Here is an 18,288-nt window from a genome sequence, read left to right on the forward strand (position 1 = left end):
TTTCCCTTGCCAAGCCAGCCTAGGACTATGTATGATCCGAGGCCAAATATTTTGGGAGAAGTGCTCTGACTCCGAGAGGCCCCTTGAGCCAAAAAAGTTCAGGAGCTTAAGTCGAGATTGAATCATTTACCCCCCAGGTGCCACACTTGAATCAACTCCTAATCGCCCCTGGCTGTTCCTCCCACCTGGGCTGGGCGCGGAGGGCTCCGCGGGAAGGCCCTGAGGGGAGGGAGAGCCGCTCGCTCCTGTCTTACACAAAAAGAGCAAGCCAAGTCCGGAAAGAAAAACGCAAGCGCGGGCCCTGAGCCGTCATAAACAGCTCGCCTGAGAGGCAAGCACGCTAAGGCTTGCGGGGGGACGGGCAGCTAGCTGTCCCCTCCGGGCGCGCGGCGCTTGGCGAGCCCCCGCTGAGGGCTCCGCGCTCGGAAAGGCAAAAGATGGAGCGCCCTCCCGCAGCTGAAGCGCAGCCCCACCCCGCGCGGCTGGGCCCCCAAGGCACAAAAGCGGAGCGCCGCAGGCCGGGGCCGGCGGAGCCGCCCGCACGTGTGTGCAGCCGCCGTCGCGCGCCGGCCCGGAGCGGAGCGATGCTGTAGCGCACGTGCAGGGCCGGGCCGGGCCGGGCGGGAAGGGAAGGGGCGGCGGGCGCCGCATTGGCTGCAGCTGCGCTCCCGGCCGGCTCCGCCGGCGCCGCTGCCCCTCCTCCGCCGGCCTTCAAAACCCCCAGGGCAGCGGCCGGGCTGGGCTTGGCGGCTCCCGCTGCGAGCCCCCTTCCCGCCCCCTCGGGGAAGATGCAGAAAGGCTGGAAGAAGTACTTTGGCCAGAAGTCCCTCAGCGAGGTCACCATGGACGAGTACCTGGCCACCCTGGGGCTGTGCCGCAAGCTCACGGCCAAAGATGCCTCTTGTCTCTTTCGGGCTGTTTCAGAGCAGGTAAAAAAAAAACCAAACAAATAAAAATCCATCAATAAAGGTGTGAAGTCCCGGAGGCATCCCAGACTTGTGCTTCCCCAGTGCCCCTCAGCTGCGGCCCCCAGGCTGAGGGAGTCCCCGCCGCCGCCCCCGGCTCCTGCCCCGCGAGCCCTCCTCCGCTGCGGGGGGGGCTGGAGCAGCGGTGTTGCAGCTCCACCAGGCACCAAAGGCCCCAAGTTGGAGCTAGAGCGTTTATCCTAACCTGCTGGGGTGTGGGGGTCCCCCTCTTCCCTTTTTAAATAAAAACAGCTGCTAGGCAGGGGCAGAAAAAAATTGTGTTGTGGCTTAAATGAAACTTGGTTTCATGGCAAGTCTACTCACTTGCCTTTCTAGTTCTCTTGGACTCATAAGGTTTAAAATAATAATTCCCGGTGTTCTTGCAAGCTAAGACCTCTAGCCTAAACCATGCCAAACTTTTTGCTGCTAGGAATACAAGGGAAGCTAGACCCAAACCACGGCTTATTTTGCAAAAGCACAGCTCCCTTGCACGGGTGGGATGCAGCAGGGCTAACCCCAGACTCTGGGCTTGTTGCTGCTGTCCATTATTTTGGTGAATTCTGTCCCAGCTCTGTTCTTAATTTTCAGGCTCAAAGCCTGAGTAGTAGGAACAGGGCAAAAGTCTTGGGTCTTGTTCTGTCCTATTTATACAGACTTTTATGGTAGGTCTTTTGTTTTATGAACTGAACTGTATGTAGTTCAGATCCAGTTTTCCCTATATCAGATCTGCCAAAATGGGGCTTAAAATGTTCTGGTCTGGAACAGTGTTTTGCCAGAAACTACCTAGGGATCCAAAACAATCACTGAACTTCCAGCAGGAAGCTTCAGAAGGTAGATATTTCATTTTAAAAATAAGTTTTACATAATGTTAGTCCAGCCATTTAACGGACTGCTTATAACCATCTAACATCACTACTGTCATGTTTATGACCTAGGGCTAGTGTTCATAACATGCGTATAATAAAGATAGTGATGTTAAGCACAGGATGGATTTGGTTTATATCACTAGTTAGGAAGCCTTGATTTAATTGTTGGCTTCTACAGAAAGTGTGTTCTTGTTGTTTGATACCTTAATACATATTGTTCACAACTCGGAGATAGATGTAGGTTTTATTTTTAGAAGGTACATCCTATACATTTTAAAGCAGTGATTTATTTTGATTATTTTTGCAGATACATCAGAAAACAATTGTTTTAACTAAAGCAACATGCTTATGTATTTTGGATATTTCTTCAACCACAAGCATGTACAATTATCTTAACAAAACAAGCATATGCATTTTTGAATTTTTAACTATTTAAGCTTTGTGAAATGTGTTTTTTTAACAAAAACTAAATAGATTATTTCAGCCAGGTCAGTATGAGAAACTTAAAATACTGGGTTATGCAGCCAACTGTCTTCACCTTCCTCTTCCTGTTTATCCATAAACTAGAAAAGATAGACGAGCTTTCCTGATTTCCTTTTTTTTTTTTTAGTTCCCAGACAGTTTCTGAATTTGGAATGAATTGGCCCAAAGGAAGAAAATATTCTTTCTACGCCTGCAGAAGAAGCTACTGCTATTAAAAGCTGAATTATCACTTCAGTAGTCTCTGATGGGCCCAGAGTGACTTAAGTGACTTACTCCAGTTCACTGGTGTGACTTTCTTTAAAACCTCATCAGCAAATGTATTTCTTGAATGGTTCACCCTTAGCCCTAACATTTATTGTAGTTGGTATTATGGAGGAATGACTGCTGGATGCCCGTGTCACAGCCAACTCCTCTTCTTCAGCAGTTTAGGATTGACCCTGATACAGAGCATTGAGAAGATTGCCAACAAAATGCACTATTCATTTTCTTAATGCCTGTAATTGAACTCTCTCATTGCATATTTCACTTTTTCAAGGTCTCACTTGGTTCCTTCCAAGTTTCAAAGGCATCAGCAAGAAAACAAGATTTCCTGGAAATAGGCTTCAGGATAGTCAGCATACATTCTACATTTCCCTTTAGCCCAATGTTGAGAACTTTGGCTACGCCAGTTCCCTCTATTTTGTCACAATCTTGTTCATAAATTGTTGTCAGATTAGGCCAGTTAGTTTGGTTCCTCCTCCTTTCTTCAAAGTAGTTGCTGCAAAGTGGTTGTTATGGCAGTGTTTTGCAATTTCAGCGTTAGCCTTTCTTTGTGGAGCACTGAAGTCTGGCTAAAAGGTGCATCAAATGAGCACTGCAGCCATGTTATTAGTTTGGGACTTTCTTCTGGATTTCTTCTCATCTTGGACTCGAGCGTTGTCTGCGACAAAGCTGCATGCTAGATGTCTGAACTCTCTTTTTTTCACAGTTTGTTATAGCTTTTACTTCTACTTCTTGTAAGTATTGTGCTGTGTATGCATTTCCTGATGTATCAATTATTTCTGTAAGGTATACAGTTCCTTCTTCTGTTATCACGCAGGCACATATTACCGGATCATTGTGGAGATAACCCAAGTCTTGATGGATGGAGTAAACAATTTCCCACCCTAGACTTTTGCACATTGCTCCATTTTTCTCGTACACTTTATCCAGCCATATTGTCTCAGAAAGTATATCATTAGAAGTTATCCTCATGGAATAGGGATTATATCTTTGAGCTTTAACATATCTTAAATTAAAACTATATAGGTTTATTTGTTAAAAGCATCTTAACAAACTAAAAAAAAAATGATTACATAAAAAAAAATCTGTTTTTTATTATATATATTTTTTTATCCACCCTGGTAAAGCACTTTGTAACCTCTGAATCAAAGGAAGTTTGATGTAGCGTGACTCAAAACTAGCCCCAGACCTTTACTTCCAAGCCTTCCTGATGCCTTTCTTTTTTTCCTAGTTGTTTTCTTGTCAGATTCATCATATGGAAGTCAGAAAGGCTTGTGTGTTGTTTGTGAGGCAACACCAACACAACTTTGAGTCTGTAAGTAGATATGTATGCTTTAGAAGTAATGGGGGAGGGTTATCTTTGAATGTACATGTGCAGATATGTGCACTGAAAACTTAAACCATGCTGCACTTTTAAGTTCGAAATTAAAAAACAATCTTAAATGTGAAGAAAGATTAGAAAAAGAATCAGCTATTAGTTTTTAGATTACTTTGTTTCTAAGGTTCTTGTATCAAGTCTGGGTAGTGTGTAATATTTGTAATTAGCATTTCTTCTAAAAGCTGAGCTCCTGTTTTAATGAGCAATAATTACATTGCAGTACAAATGTCTTTGAAACTGTTTGTGCATGCTTGTATGTAAAACGTTCATTTTGAAGTCGAAATAAAAGCACAGGGCACCTAAACCATGGTACAACGTGTACTTTCATGTCATTGTACACTTGCGTTGGATGATTTTAACCAGTAGAGAGGCCTACCATCACCTATCAGAAACATTTATATTTAGGTAAAGTGATACAGGCCTGTGGCTATTGGCCAGGCCGTGCTGTGGTGTTTTCATATACAGAATAACCTTTTGTTATTACTGACTTTACTAAGAAATTTACTTCCTCCTGTAATAGTGGTGCATGAGGGGCCTGATCGTAAGAATCTGGTAGACTTCTTTTGTAGACAGGCTGACAGGTTTGGTAAATGTTTTTTAAATGGCTTTGAGTGAGAGAAGCTTTTTGGATATTCTACTGACTCTTAGAAATCTAATTCATAAATGTCTTTCCTAGGCCTTTAAGGGAAATCTATATATTGATGATGACAAGAAAATAAATTACCATTAACATTATCTTGTAATATTTTGAGGTTTTACCTCCAAAGGATTTTTAAAATGCTTTTTTGTACTGAGTACTCAAGCTGCCCCTAGGGCAAAGGGGGATCTCACCGTGCTGTATGGTGAAGGACACTGGTACGCTTCCCTGTTTTTATGGCACTTTAGGCCCCATACAGAGTAGCCAGGGCCTAGGTCTCTTCAAAAAGAGAGACCACGTAAACAGCAAAGTAGCCAGTCCATTTGACCCATAAAGAAGGTGTTTGGACAAGCACTTGAGGATTTGTCCTTGGCTGTGTTTTTTAGCATGTCTTCAGCTTGATATCCTTAAACTGTTCCTTTCAGCGAGGGTGCTAGATATCAGACTTGGTTAACAACTAAAATTGTTTCTCTGTGGTTTTAAAAGCAAATATACTTAAAGACACAGAAAATATAAACAAATGGTGCCAATTGTTGAAGTCACTACTTGGATCTGAAACTAGTAGACCGAGATGTTACTATTTAGTAGCAAGTTTGTTTGTGTTTTATTTTCTTGTATGTAATTCCTGGACCTTCTCGGCCTCATATTTTGGACTTGATGTTGCCATGCTTTTCTTTAAATAAATTAAGGAAATGCTGCCCTGGTTCTGACCATATGATTTGTCCTTGACCATACACCTGGAAAAACGACTTAACTTGTTGAAGTTCTAGGTGGTTGGGCTGCAGAGTTCTAAGTACAGGGATGCCAAGCCAAGTGAGCACCCATCCTTTTGTTTAATGACTTAAAATAACAAAAACTCGCATCTTAAACCATATGTGTTGGTTTTTTTAAAGTAAAACATAAAAGCAAAACCAAACAAACAGCCAATACCCCCCCGCCCCCCTGCAACTTTAAGGTTTTCTAGTTCTGTGGGGGTTGAGAAGGGGGCTGAGCAAAGTAGCTGCAACCTTCCTCTAAGGTCTTTCAGTATGAAATAGTAAAGGTTATGATTTCTGTTTAGCCATCTGCCATTATATGAATCTAATTCAATCATTTTGGTTTTTTTCTGTTAAGTATGTGGAAGGGTCATTTGAAAAATACCTGGAACGGCTGGGAGATCCAAAGGTAAGGCCAGGTTCATACATGATTCCAGTGCTGACACTAGGTCTTAATGCTGATGCTAGGCTCCAGATGTTTGGGGTATGGTACTGAATGTTATGTTTTCTCCTGCTAATGTGGGCCTCAGTCCTGCAGTTCTGTTCATGCAGGTAGGCCTTTGCTCCTAGGTAAGCTTGTTGATTTACAGTAGGATGCTGGGGCTGCATCCAGACAAGTGTGGACACTTATTTACCCAGGGACAAGTAGCAGTGGCATACTGTGTGCTGCTACTATTTGTCCCTGGGGAATGTCTGTGCCACACATCCTCTGGCATGTGGCAGGTTACCGTGGGTGGGATAGGGGATGCTGAGGCCAGCAATTGTGCTAGCCCCAGCACCACTATCTAGGATTCTGGGGGCCGCCCAGGGCTGTAGCCACAGCAGGAGGTCTGGCCAGCAGCCAGGGCGTGGCTCCAGTTTTGGGTGGCCCGCACTGCTGCCACGTGTGCTGCCCCACTTTTTTTTTTTTTGGTGCGCGTTTTGTTTTTTTTTACCCTGGCATCTCCCAGGGTCAAACCCCACCCCTGCCCTGCAAGGTAGCAGCACAGAGAATCCCTGCATGTGTAGTGTGGGGCTGCAGCTGGGTCTGCAGCACCACATACTGCACATCTGCACTCATCTGAATGCAGCCTGCAAGTGTAAGGATTCATACCCCCTTGCAAAATGGACCAGGTTTCAGGGTTGGGGCCTCAGTTCTTTTGTTTGTGTGTGGTGAGGAGGAGGGAACAGGCTTCTGGACACAGCAACCCGAACTTTTAAAAGGCTGCTACCATGTTGGGTGCAAAATTCACAGCAAATTTCTTCTCAAACTTCATACTTCCTTCACATTTGAATACTTGAGTTTGAGCTCAGATTCTTCCTTATTATTGAAAAGTACTGTTGTCTTAAACACTGGCAGCTAATGTGATTACAGTACAAGAATATATTCAAACAGACATAAAGAAATCCAGCTAATTTTTAAGCTTTTACTTCTAGAGCTAAGTACTACTTCAATTGGGATTATTAGGCCAGAAAATAGTAAAAAGGTAGTTGTCCCTATTCTCTGATCTCTTCAGGAATCTTGCTAGTAAAACTTCCAGATGAAACAAGAACTAGAATTTTAGAAAAAGTGGAGTTAAGCAGTGGGCTATAGCTGAAGATTGTATTATCATTTGGTACTTGCAAGTAGGTTGGTGAACTTGCAGCCTTGTGACTTTGCTCCCTTGAGAGTTCCTCAGTCTGTCCTTTAAAATACAAAATGTAGTTCTTGCACCTAGTAGATAAACTAATAAACAAAAGCCTTTAGCCATTCTCTGAGCAGCAGGAGGGACCTTTTGGCTCTGGCCCATGACAGCTGAATGTCACCTTCATAGTAGCACATGTACCTGGGTTCCAGTCAGCCTTCTGCCCACAAACTGCTCCCTCTTGGTGCTGCCTGCTCTCTCCTTGGGTTGTTTAAACTCCCTCATTACCTAACGGTGCCTCTACACATGCTACAGGGTGGGGTGGGGAGAAGTGTTTTAATAAGAGTGGCTCTTGGGAGTTGCTGTAATTAAAATTCTGCAGCATCCCATGTATTCATCATCCCACATTTCAAAATGGTGGTGGAGGCACTTTAACTAAAGCTTGTTTGGTGAACTTTAGTTAAAGCATCCCCACTGTCATTTTGAAATATGGGACGCTGAATACACAAGATGCTGCAATGTTCTAATTAAAGTGCTCCAGCAGACTTGATCTTGTGCTAGACTGTCTTCAGCAAACGGGATTATAATCTGGTCTGCTCCAATGTGTTCTAATTGGGACATGTTGGAGAATGTGTATAGGTACCCTGAATGCTCACAGCTGGACTTCTGTACCAGGGCTGCCTGCCCCTCTTAAAGGGCCAGGCTACCCTGTTACAGTCCTGTTTTTTCTCCTCTTTGTTAGGTTGGCATTGAATAAAACCACCAAAAATAGTCTTAAGGGGTCTCTATGAGGGCCGATCACTTGTTATAACTAACTTTGAGAAGAGAGGTCTAGTCTTCCTTATTGTGTCTATGAAACAGATGTTCAAGGGGGTGCCTTCCCTTATGGAGCTTTGTTTGAGCTTTTTTATGGCTCTGAGGATAATGTCCAATATCTAGAGCTAGGTAGCAAACGCTGAATTTCTTTTCATAAAATTTGCTGACAAGCCCTCCTAATAGTATAGCGAGGGCCAGAGTAGAATTTCAAGTACTAGCAAAGAGTTAGCTGCACTTGATATCTACAGCAGTAGTTGTCTTTCCAACCTAATCTTAAAATATTTTTATGCACTTAGGAAAGTGCTGGCCAACTGGAAATCAGTGCACTATCCTTGATGTATAAGTAAGTGCCTTCCTTCTTTCATTTAAACCTTACTTTTGTGGTAGAGCTTGAAAGGCTGAGGGTTCTCTCCATGTGAGCCAGAACTTTTTGATTCATGACCTTGAAGGCCACAAGAGACCCACTCATGATCTAGTTTTGATACCAGTTTATATAATTAAGCACTGCTGTTCTCTGATCTGCTGTGTATGAAATAGCGATCACAGTCCAGTTCCTGGTAAAGGGGCCACCTGTTTAATGAGATGTTGAAATTGATGTTCTACTTAAGACTTACAAGGGAGGACTGTCTCGGAAGCCACAGAGACTGACCCCTTGTTACTGGAGGTTTTATTGCTGGTATCCATGCTGGGTTGGTTGTTAGTAGGCTTCTAGTGAAATCTGTTTTGATAACTTTTAAAAGTATTAAACTTGTGAAATGTTTGCATTGAGGTTATTTCATAGGAAACTTATGAAATGGTCTGGAATTGTGTACAGGGGAGCTATTTTAACACTAGCTTTAAACATAACTAAAAGCTGATGACTACCAACATTAAAATTTGTGCTTAGTATTCTAGCTGTCTCTGCAAGTTTACCTAATAAGAGGGACTTACTGTGCTTACCAGCATATACGCCCTGATGTCCATTCCAAGCATAAATGCAGCTGACACTTTAGGCTGCTTGTACACATCATGGGGGTTTCATTCTGTTTAGTCCTCCCTAAATTGAACCGATGGATTTTTAAAAACACCACTCCAGTTTAAGGAGAATTAAACTGAACTAAACCCCTATGGCATGTCCGCAAGTGTGAGGCCCTGATCCTTACCAGTCTCTTTGGTGGCAGGGTGTGGGGTGAGCTGCCGGCAGGCCTGGTGGTCCCTGAGCTGTGCATGGGTCCCCCAGGTAGCACCTGCCCAGTGGCACCCAGTCTGAGCTGTCCTGGGAGGCACTGCAGCTGCTAAGGGAAGCACCGGGTCCCTGCACAGCTCAAGCAGGGAGGCTCTGGGGAGGAGAAAAAAACAGATCAGGCTAGCCACTATTTCCTCCCACCCCCCAGTGAAGCCTGCCTGTGTGGGCTACTGCTGGGTCCCACAGCCCCTGAGCTGTGCTGGGCCCGCCCAGCCCTGAGCATGTTGATTTCCAGAGCCCCATGCACTGTTTAACTTTGTTAGGTAGCACATTAAAACACCTTGGAGATGTCTTATCTTGCTACATACCAAAGTCCATTTAAAATGTAATATGCCACTGAGCATGCAAACAGCAATGTCATTAAAGCAGTGCAAAAGGGCATTTAAGCTGCTTTAAAGGCCAATTTTGTGGCATGTACAAAGGCCCTTAATCTGCTGCAGGCACTGTCTTGCTACCAACGCTGCTACTCTTAGCTAAGCAGTATAGGATCCCAGTAACAGGCTCTCAGTTTTGATACAGGATGTCTAATTACACACTTACAATTTGCACTTTGTAAAAATCCCACGCTAATTTTTTAATCCTCTCATAGTAGCTAATTTTTCCTGTTTGGGCTGTTGTGGGCAGAAAAACTTGATCTTAAAGAATCACAGTAAGGTGCATTACTTATGGTCTGAAAGCAGATGCCATCACTTCCTGAATATTTCTTATTTCAGGTTGAGGAGTCTAAATCATGCATTTAGTTAGTTGTTGCTTAAACTATACTTGAATTCACTTGTAAATGAGAAATGTTTTAGCTTAGTTTCTCTATGTATAAATCAAAAAATGGATTTTCCAAACTGTTCCAGTCACACAGTTTTGCAACAAGCTGAACATTCCGTTAAATGCTTGTTCTTTCAAGTCTCTTGTTTTTCCTCTGCTTACCCAGTCACGACTTTATTTTGTACCGGTACCCTGGAAAGCCACCCACCTATGCTACAGACAATGGCTTTAAAGATAAGGTGAGGAGATGTGAGCAAATTTTCTCTCTCACTTCTAGATAACCCTAATTTTGTTGAGTGGTATCAAACCCTATCCCTTTTTAATTTTGATCTTTTAACTACAGTGAAGGTTCTGGGTCTGCAGAGTTTCACACAACTAAACCAAAAAAATCCAGTAGTTAACTTTAGTGAGGCTGATGCTTTGCCAATGAGTGTTTTCACAGTTGAAAACACTCATTGCACAGCAGCTCACCTTTTTATAGACTCTTAAGTTCCTGATGGCTGCAGGAGTTGAAATGTTACAGCCTAGGAATCTCCCCATTTCATCAGCTTTTGCTTTCCTGGGATTTCGCTGTCTAAATACAGCTCCACATGACTATTTTCTTGATTGCAATGTAGCTGGGAACTGCTGTTAAGTTAGCCTGTTTTGTTAGTGTGCTATGCTAAAAACTGTATCAAGATGCTTTTGGGAAGCTTTCACTCCAAAGATTTAACTTATCAAAGTTGGCAGCAGTATATTACTGGAGTCTGTGTGCAGCTGGCTACTTCTTATGTTTTTATTTTATTTCATTTCGCTGCACATTTTAACTACTGGAGGCTGGGCCAACAGGAGACATGGTGCACCATGCAGGGGAGTCCAGGTCCTACAGCTGCTGACACTTGGGGTGCATCGATAGAAATTTTGGGGGCTGACACCAACAGCTGATATTTAGGGAGGCATATTGGCCGATTACTGATCTGATGCAGATGCTTCCAGGTAGTAAGTCTGCAGTGGTGGAAGGGGCAGGAGGGGCACAGATCAACACCCCTCGCAGTGAGAGAGGGCAGGGGCAGGGGCAGGTGTTGTCCAGGGGGTGGGGGCATGGGATGGAGGTGGAGCTGGTGGGGGGGGTGGTTCCTGTGGCTGCTTAGACCCTGGGAGGGCATGGTGGGGGGAGGGGGCATGTGCCCCTTGATCTGCACAGGTCAGGCTGGAGCTGGGGCTGTGAAGGGCTCTTCTGGGGTGGGGGTTGGCTTGGAGCAGGAGATGGGAGGGGGCTGCAGCCACCCCGAACTTGGCTGCAGCTCTGCTCCTAGTGCTGCCACTGCTGCCAGCCACCTGGTGTGGTCTTGGCTCTTCCCAGCGTGTGAGTGGAGGTGGGACATGGGGCCAGGCTGCGCCTGGTGGTGTGGGGCTGGGAGCAGAGTTGCTGTGAAATTTGGGGTGGGTGCAGCTCCTCCAGTGCCCTCTGAGCCCACCCCCGCCAAATATAGCCCTGTGCAGCCCCAGCTGTAGCCAGCTGCCCACCCCGTGCAGATTCAAGGGGCACAGCACCCTTTCCCCCCACCCTCCTGGGGTGCAAGCAGCAATGGGAGCTGCCGCCCCCCCCGAGCTGTGCCTCTGTTCCACACCCCCGTCCAGCTTGGGCAGCACCTGTCCCCTCCCTCCCTCCCTCACTGCAGGGGTGTCAGCCTGCCCTCCCCACTCCTCTTCTGACTTACCAGCTGGAGGCAGCTTTCCACGCTGCCAGTTCTGCTCTGTGGTGCACTGCAGCTGTGTGCAGCACAGGCATTTATTAGCCCCATTGGGCCAATATCTGATGCAGCAGATTTTCTTTATCGGTGCATCAGTCCAATATCAGATCAGTATCTGTGCACCTCTAGTTGACATTGGTGGTTTGGTGGAGATGCACACTAGCGTTGTGGCAGTGCCTGTAGGCTAACCTGGGCTCATCCTTCCTAGAATGATAGGCTATCTTTATCCACCTTACATCAGATGTGTGTAGATGCATGTAAACTGATATCAAAAAAGCAACTCCTCTTGACAGAACTTTTCAGCATAGACTTGGCATGAATGCAGAATACGAGCATAAAATACAAGGTTGATGCTGCCAATAATGCATACAGTTTGGGAATTCTGCATCTAATGGCCAGCTTCTCCTTCTAGGACACCTTTTGTTCAAAAGGCACTTGGAGTAAGCTGTCTTATTTGGTGTTTAACACTTCAGGATATGCATGGAATTGGTTGACAGACTTATTTGTACGCTTGTTATATTTTTCTTAAATCTGGTAAAGTTTCTAATGCTTACCCATTGTTTGCATAGGGAATTATAGTTTTGTTTTTTGAATAAATAAATATTAGAATTAAAACATCAGATAAACAGTTTAGTTTTCTCATATTCCTTTCTTAAAGCCTTATTTTGTCTTCCTAGATTTTGCTGTGTTGTTCCGGCAATGGCCATTATGACTCTGTGTATACAAAACAATTTCAGGCAGATGCTGCTGTTTGCCAGGGTAAATTAAACTCTTTCTGTGAATTGTATTGTGCATTTTGAAGTTTCACTTGACAGTTTTGTTTGTTTTTGTTTTTTGTTTTTTGGGTTTTTTGTTTGAGAGGATTGTGTGGGGCCAGTGAAGTGGAGAACTCGTTAGTCATTTTTAATTGAGGTTAAAATAACTGGGGTTTCATAAGTCTGTAATGAGTACATCTGCTACTGGAAGATCACCTATGAAACTCCAGCTGTTCCTTTTTATTTGGCACTATATTGACCTTTTGAATTGTGCATCTTGTTTGCCCAGCTGTGTTGTATGAGATGCTGTACAAAGATGTGTTTGCCATGGATGAAGAAGAATTGAGAACTGCAGTGGAGATGTTTCGAAGTGGGTCCAAGAAGAACAGAAACAGTGTCTCTGTTGGAAGCGAGGATACAAACTTTGATTGCCTCCCTGAGAAGGCCTCCAAAAGCTCATCAGAAAAGAGGTAACAATTCACTTGTGAAACAGAATGTGGAGGGACTAACTTACTAATGTATCTTCTGAACTATGACATGGAAAACCTGAGTCTTTTTCAAAACTTGTGGCATTAAGCTGGAATCCGAGCATGCTATGGAAGAGGCAGTGCTGTCCCTGCAGTTGTTAACAGGGCTGGATTAATGCATAGGCAAACTAAGCACATGCCTGGGGCCCTGGTCCTTCTCCCCCTCCACCCCCACCCTGTAGCAGTGGCACAAATGCCCCCCGTCTGCCTCCCCCTCCCTCTGCCAGCCTTGCTTCTGTGGCAGCCGCTTCCTAGCCGTGACTCTGAGCACCACTTCCACAGGCGGCAGCACACGGGTGGGGAGGGGGTCTCGACCAGCTAGGGGCCTGTGAGTTTGTTTGCCTAGGGCCCACTAAAGGGTTAATCCGGCCCTGGTTGTTTAGTAATGCAGTTGAACAGAAACATCACCCACTGGTGACAGGAAAGTTTTGACAGTAAAATTTGAACTTATGTTTATTTACAAAAAAAATGGTTCCTGTGTGTTAATTAATCTTACTTGGAAAAAATACGACCCATGTATTTTCTAAATCCCCTTAGTACTACAGAGCCATCACTCCTATGAGGAGATGCACTGGATTCTATTATTGCCTGTCCATCACTAAAATTTATGTTCCAAATGTAGGGCTAAATTCTGCATTGTGAACAATGCAGCTCTAACTTCTTTGTCCCTGGTTTGGGAGTCATTAATGAGGCTGCACAGGTGAGCAGATACAAGGTATGCTATGCCATCCTTATTAAAGTTTGTGTTGCAAAGAACCCAGCTTATGGTAGTTAATAGTTTTGCAAGTTCTTAAACACTTGGAAAAGAACCAAGCTTAATAAGGAATCCTTACTGAGATGAAAACACAAAATCCTAATCATCTGTGGACTGAATAACAATTTAAGTAATATTTTTGGTTCTGCAGAATAGAATCCTATTTATTGTTCCCTTATGCTTAAAACAATGTTGCTGTTACACAGAGAAGGGAAAATTCATTCTAATTTCATAGAAAAGGAAGGTTTTGAGAACAAGTGAATGAGTGCTCACATGCATAAGTGCACTTGTGACATGACTGAAATATAATGTGTTAAGATGCAAATCAGAATGTACCACTTGGTGGCACCATGGTGCTTCTAGTTGGTTTGTTTCATCAGCTGGACTTGGTCTGAGTCCTGGTCAGAAATCTTGCATCTTTATGATCCTATTTTTAAATTGCTTAGAGTGGAAGACTGGGAAGGCAATGATACTGACAACTCGCCTGAAGATAAATACAAACAAAGCACTGAAGAGGCAAAGGTTGGCAATTAAGGAGGAATCCTTTTATTCTTTCTTGTTAGTGTAATGCTCCTGATGCATTGATTATAGCCAAATCAGTATTTCCCATTCCAAACACTATTACTGGGCGTTTAGGCCTTGTTTTCTCAAACTTCTACGTACATGTTTTGTTTTCTGACCTGGCATTTTATCAGTCAAACTCACTGAGTGACACTTACCATTTAAAAAAACCCAAAAAACTTCTAAGCTCTCTTGTTCTTCTCTAGCTAATGTTAAAGGAAGCAAATGGGGAAAAATAAAACCACCTGGACTCCAGGGACTAAATATTCACTGATTATTTTTTTTATTCTATTTTTTTTTTCCAAAAAACCCATCTAATTAACCTTTATTTGAGAAGAGACAGGACTCTCCTCAGCTGGGCTTTAAAGTGGTTCAAACTAGGCCTATCCACTGCTTTATAGAGTCCTTATATTTTTAGCAGTGCCAGATATCTGCAGTTCTAACTGCCTTTGAATAGAGTTGTGGGTGGTCTTTGAAAATCAGGCCCTAGTTAGTTGCAATTTCACTTTTGCCTACATAAGTGGCCTTGTGTCTGAAATCAAGCAAATCGGTAGAGAATCTGTTGCTAGCCTTTTCACATAGCTTTTATTCCTTTGCTCAGAACTGAGTGCCAGAATTCATAATACCTGAAGGTTTTGTTCATGTTCTTCTCAGATTTTTGTACTGGAAGCAAACTGCTTAAGGGTTTTTTGTTTGTTTGTTTGTTTGTTTTTTTGCAGTGGAACTGAAAGGGGCAGTAAAACAAAGTTTGTGTGGCTGTTACAATAGTTCAAACCTTTGGCAGGGAAGGGAAGCGTTTTAAATGTGACACTTTTGATCTTAGTCCATTTTAACTCTGTTTTAGCCTCCAGAAAATCCATCAAAGATGCCTTTTCCTTATAAAGTGCTAAAAGCCCTGGACCCTGAGATCTATCGAAATGTAGAGTTTGATGTTTGGTTGGACAGCAGAAAAGGTACTCCCCAAACCTTCATATGCTATACATTTTCGTGCAGAAAATAAAATCTGCTAGAGTTTATTGTTTACTTTCTAGATGTATGCGTATTAGTTTCTGACAGGGGTTTGAGCACTTAGATGCACACCAGAAACTGTTAAGGGACATGGGCTACTCTAGTAAACATTTGTGGACAGTGTAGGCTATTAGGGCTGTGTGAAGCTTTGGTAGCTGATTTGATTCAGAGGAGATTTGGCCCTATTTGGGGACCAAATCTCGGAGTCCGAATAGAATTGGGAGACCAAGTAAAAGTTCTGATTCGATTCGGAAAAGATTCAGCCATAGACTAAACAAGCAGCTGACGCAGCTGCCTCCTGCTGGTAAATCTGGGGGAGGGAGGGATTGGGGCTGGGACAAGCTGCCTAGCTGGGGTAGGGGGGCAGCTCCCAGACGGCACACGGCATCATGCCGAGCCACACTACACCCGTGCCATGGGGCAGTTGCCGCACGGGTGGGAGCGATTTTCCCACTGCACAGGGTGCTCTGCCACAAGCCCTCAGAGGCCCCAATCACTGGTAAGTGCTGGGCTTTTTCTTGTCTGTTTTTTTAAGTGCCAGAGGCTGGGGCCGGGCAGGGCAGCCTTGGGGGATTCTCCCATGGCGCGCTCTGCCAGTCTGAATCAGCGCCAAATCTTCCAAAACTGATTCGGAGATTCAGATCACTGTCCTGAATTGAATTGCTGTCCTCTGAATTGGCCAAATCCAAATAGAATAGTTCCATATTTGCACAAGCCTACAGTCCGTTGATTTCCTCTCTAAGCAGTACTTCTAACTCTGGTACTAAGGCTCTTAATCAATGTATTTCTTAATAGATCAGATTATGGCATAGAAGGAGCTGGGCTTGAAAGCCAAACACAAACATGCTTGCAGTACTGTACTTGCAGGTAGTGATTAAATTTAAAATGGCATCTCAATTATTTTTACCTTCTGGTTGCCATGTCTACAATAAGGCTTTTGTACTTGTTTTAATAAATGCTTCTGGTTTCAGAGTAATGTAACAAAGGGTCAAGTTGAGTGTTGGGTAAGTGTTCCAAACCGCCATATGTTTCCCCAGGTCTCTGTAGGCTTGAACACCAAAGAAAATTTGACTTAGTCCTGCAACCTGAGGTGCTGTTGTATTTCACAGGATCCTATGTGGCTGATGTCAGCTGATTTTATTTTTCTGGCTAACATTTTCTTTCAGACAGTGAATAGAGGCATTTGGGTCTGTCTTGCATGCTAAGGGATTCCAAACAACATACAACAGGGGTTACTTTGCTTACCACTGAAATTTGCCCTGAGGGGTGGGGACACAGTACAATAGCCAGGTATCAGCCTGCAGCAAAGCTCTACAGAAGTCCAAGGCAAAAATGAAGAACAGTCTATTGAAGTTCATCAGCAAGGGAGACTTTAGGGGATGGTGGTGTTGCCCAGTTGCACCCCTTCCCTTTACAGAAGGTGCTGTCTGCTCTAATGATAAGTGTCAGTGTGTTTTGTATTTTTGCACTCAAAAGTTCCCAGTGCCATGCTGGGGTATTGGCTACATATTGTTGGAAGAAAGGGCTTACTGAACTCAGTGCTCTTCTTGCAGCTTGGAGGTGGCCATGTTTGCTTTGTGAGATTTGATGGGAACACGGTACCATCAAACATGGGGACATTAAGGGAAACGAGAGAACTCGGCCTGTAGTACTTGGTACCTTGTGACCAACTTGAACTTTTAGGATAAAGTTAGGTTTAAATGAAGAAAGAACAGTAGCTTAAAACTTTTTAAAATTTTGATCTTATTTTTTTAGAACTTCAAAAAACTGATTTCATGGTGTTTGCTGGGAGACAGTACTATTTAGGAGACAAGTGTCAGGTTAGTACTTACAGCAGATTCAGTTATGATGACTTATTAAAGTTGCTTGAAATAGAATATATTCTAAGTCTTAAAATGATCAGCTTGCAGGGTGTTCAAATATATATATTTTCTTCTTTCATTATGCCTATTAAATATACTTAACTTTCTAAATTATACCTTTTTATATAAAATCTAAAAATAATGGAAAATAGTACTAAGGAAAGGCAGCTTTGAATCTGACCAGGGACTAGTGCTATAAATGCTGGTACAGGAGTTCCAGACTGAACTTCTAAAATGCAGAGGAGCTGGGGCACCTGCGCATTGATTAGGCCTGTGCTGAGTTCCATCAGCTAATCCGGTCCTGCAGACTGGCCATGGCATTGCAACAAATGTCTAATTACATGGGAGGGGGAGGGCAGAATGCTGATGTAGCAAGAGAGGAACAAGACCTGCCAAAAGGAAACTGCTTGCCTAGATGCTTTGTCTCCAAAAAGTGGGAGAAAAGAGATGTGTGAAGGTTGTCCCTCTCCAAATTTATCATTTTTAAAAATCTTTTCGAGTGAACAAGTTTGTGTCAAAGTGGCACCTTTTCTTGTTGGTGATCAACTTGCTTCCAGTTCACCTGTTTCTAAGTAATAAGACCTGGTTCTTTCTTCTACTTTGATTCTCAGCATTTTGCATTAGTTGCTGTTTGAGGTAGTGCTGCTTCTAAAAGAATGAGGTTTTTTTTTTCCTTGCTTCGTCTCTCGCCCTACTGTCCATCTCAACTCTGTTCTTTGCACATTCTTAAAAGCTATTCTGTCTGGTGTCTGACTTACATTCCATAAAGCCATTTGAAAACTTTGTCAGGAAACTGTATTTCCTGATGTGCTGCGCTGTTTTTTTTCATCCATTGGATCACTTATCCCTCTCATCCTGTGTGTATATTGGGATGAGTAGGGAGTGCTGCATTGGGGAATTCCAAAACTCTTTGCCTAACTCAGTGGAGTTTGACCAGCACAAAAACAGATTCTTCTGTTAGCGTTTGTTGGGGGAACCCAAGTTCTATTGACAGTGCCCCATGACACCTCCTTATGCCTCTTTCTCCTCAGGTGCGTTTGGAGTCGGGAGGTAAGTATTACAATGCTCATATCCAGGAAGTTGGACAGGATGGAAACACAGTCACTGTGTTCATTGAAGAGCTGGCAGAAAAGTAAGCAATCGGAAAAACCACTTAAAGGCACCCCTGTTATTTGCTGTGAACCTCCTTACCATCTGCCCAACCATGCATGTGCATGGGTACACTTGTCTCTGACCAGGGTTGAAATTGGGGTTGTCAGAACAAACCCAAACACTGGGTTTTGGTTCCTTTTTTTAGAATGTAAAATCAGACTCTGAGACAGAAACCTCACCTCCTTAA

At 43.7% G+C, this 18,288-nt stretch overlaps 1 protein-coding gene across 1 annotated transcript in view; it reads left to right on the forward strand.

The window, feature by feature from the left end:
- The first annotated feature begins 741 nt into the window (after positions 1-741).
- The window catches only part of ALG13 (ALG13 UDP-N-acetylglucosaminyltransferase subunit), a 41,358-nt gene continuing 23,811 nt past the window's right edge, over positions 742-18,288 (forward strand). The window contains exons 1-11 of the mRNA XM_090059830.1: positions 742-929; positions 3,807-3,890; positions 5,704-5,754; positions 8,062-8,108; positions 9,916-9,988; positions 12,160-12,241; positions 12,527-12,707; positions 13,965-14,040; positions 14,924-15,032; positions 16,843-16,907; positions 17,981-18,081. Coding sequence (XP_089915956.1) covers positions 789-929; positions 3,807-3,890; positions 5,704-5,754; positions 8,062-8,108; positions 9,916-9,988; positions 12,160-12,241; positions 12,527-12,707; positions 13,965-14,040; positions 14,924-15,032; positions 16,843-16,907; positions 17,981-18,081 — 1,010 coding nt within the window. The 5' untranslated portion in view covers positions 742-788. The remainder of the gene's footprint in view (positions 930-3,806; positions 3,891-5,703; positions 5,755-8,061; positions 8,109-9,915; positions 9,989-12,159; positions 12,242-12,526; positions 12,708-13,964; positions 14,041-14,923; positions 15,033-16,842; positions 16,908-17,980; positions 18,082-18,288) is intronic.

This window comes from Crocodylus siamensis, chromosome 8 (genome assembly GCF_052110815.1).
Source record: "Crocodylus siamensis isolate JL-2025a chromosome 8, ASM5211081v1, whole genome shotgun sequence".
NCBI lineage: Eukaryota > Metazoa > Chordata > Crocodylia > Crocodylidae > Crocodylus > Crocodylus siamensis.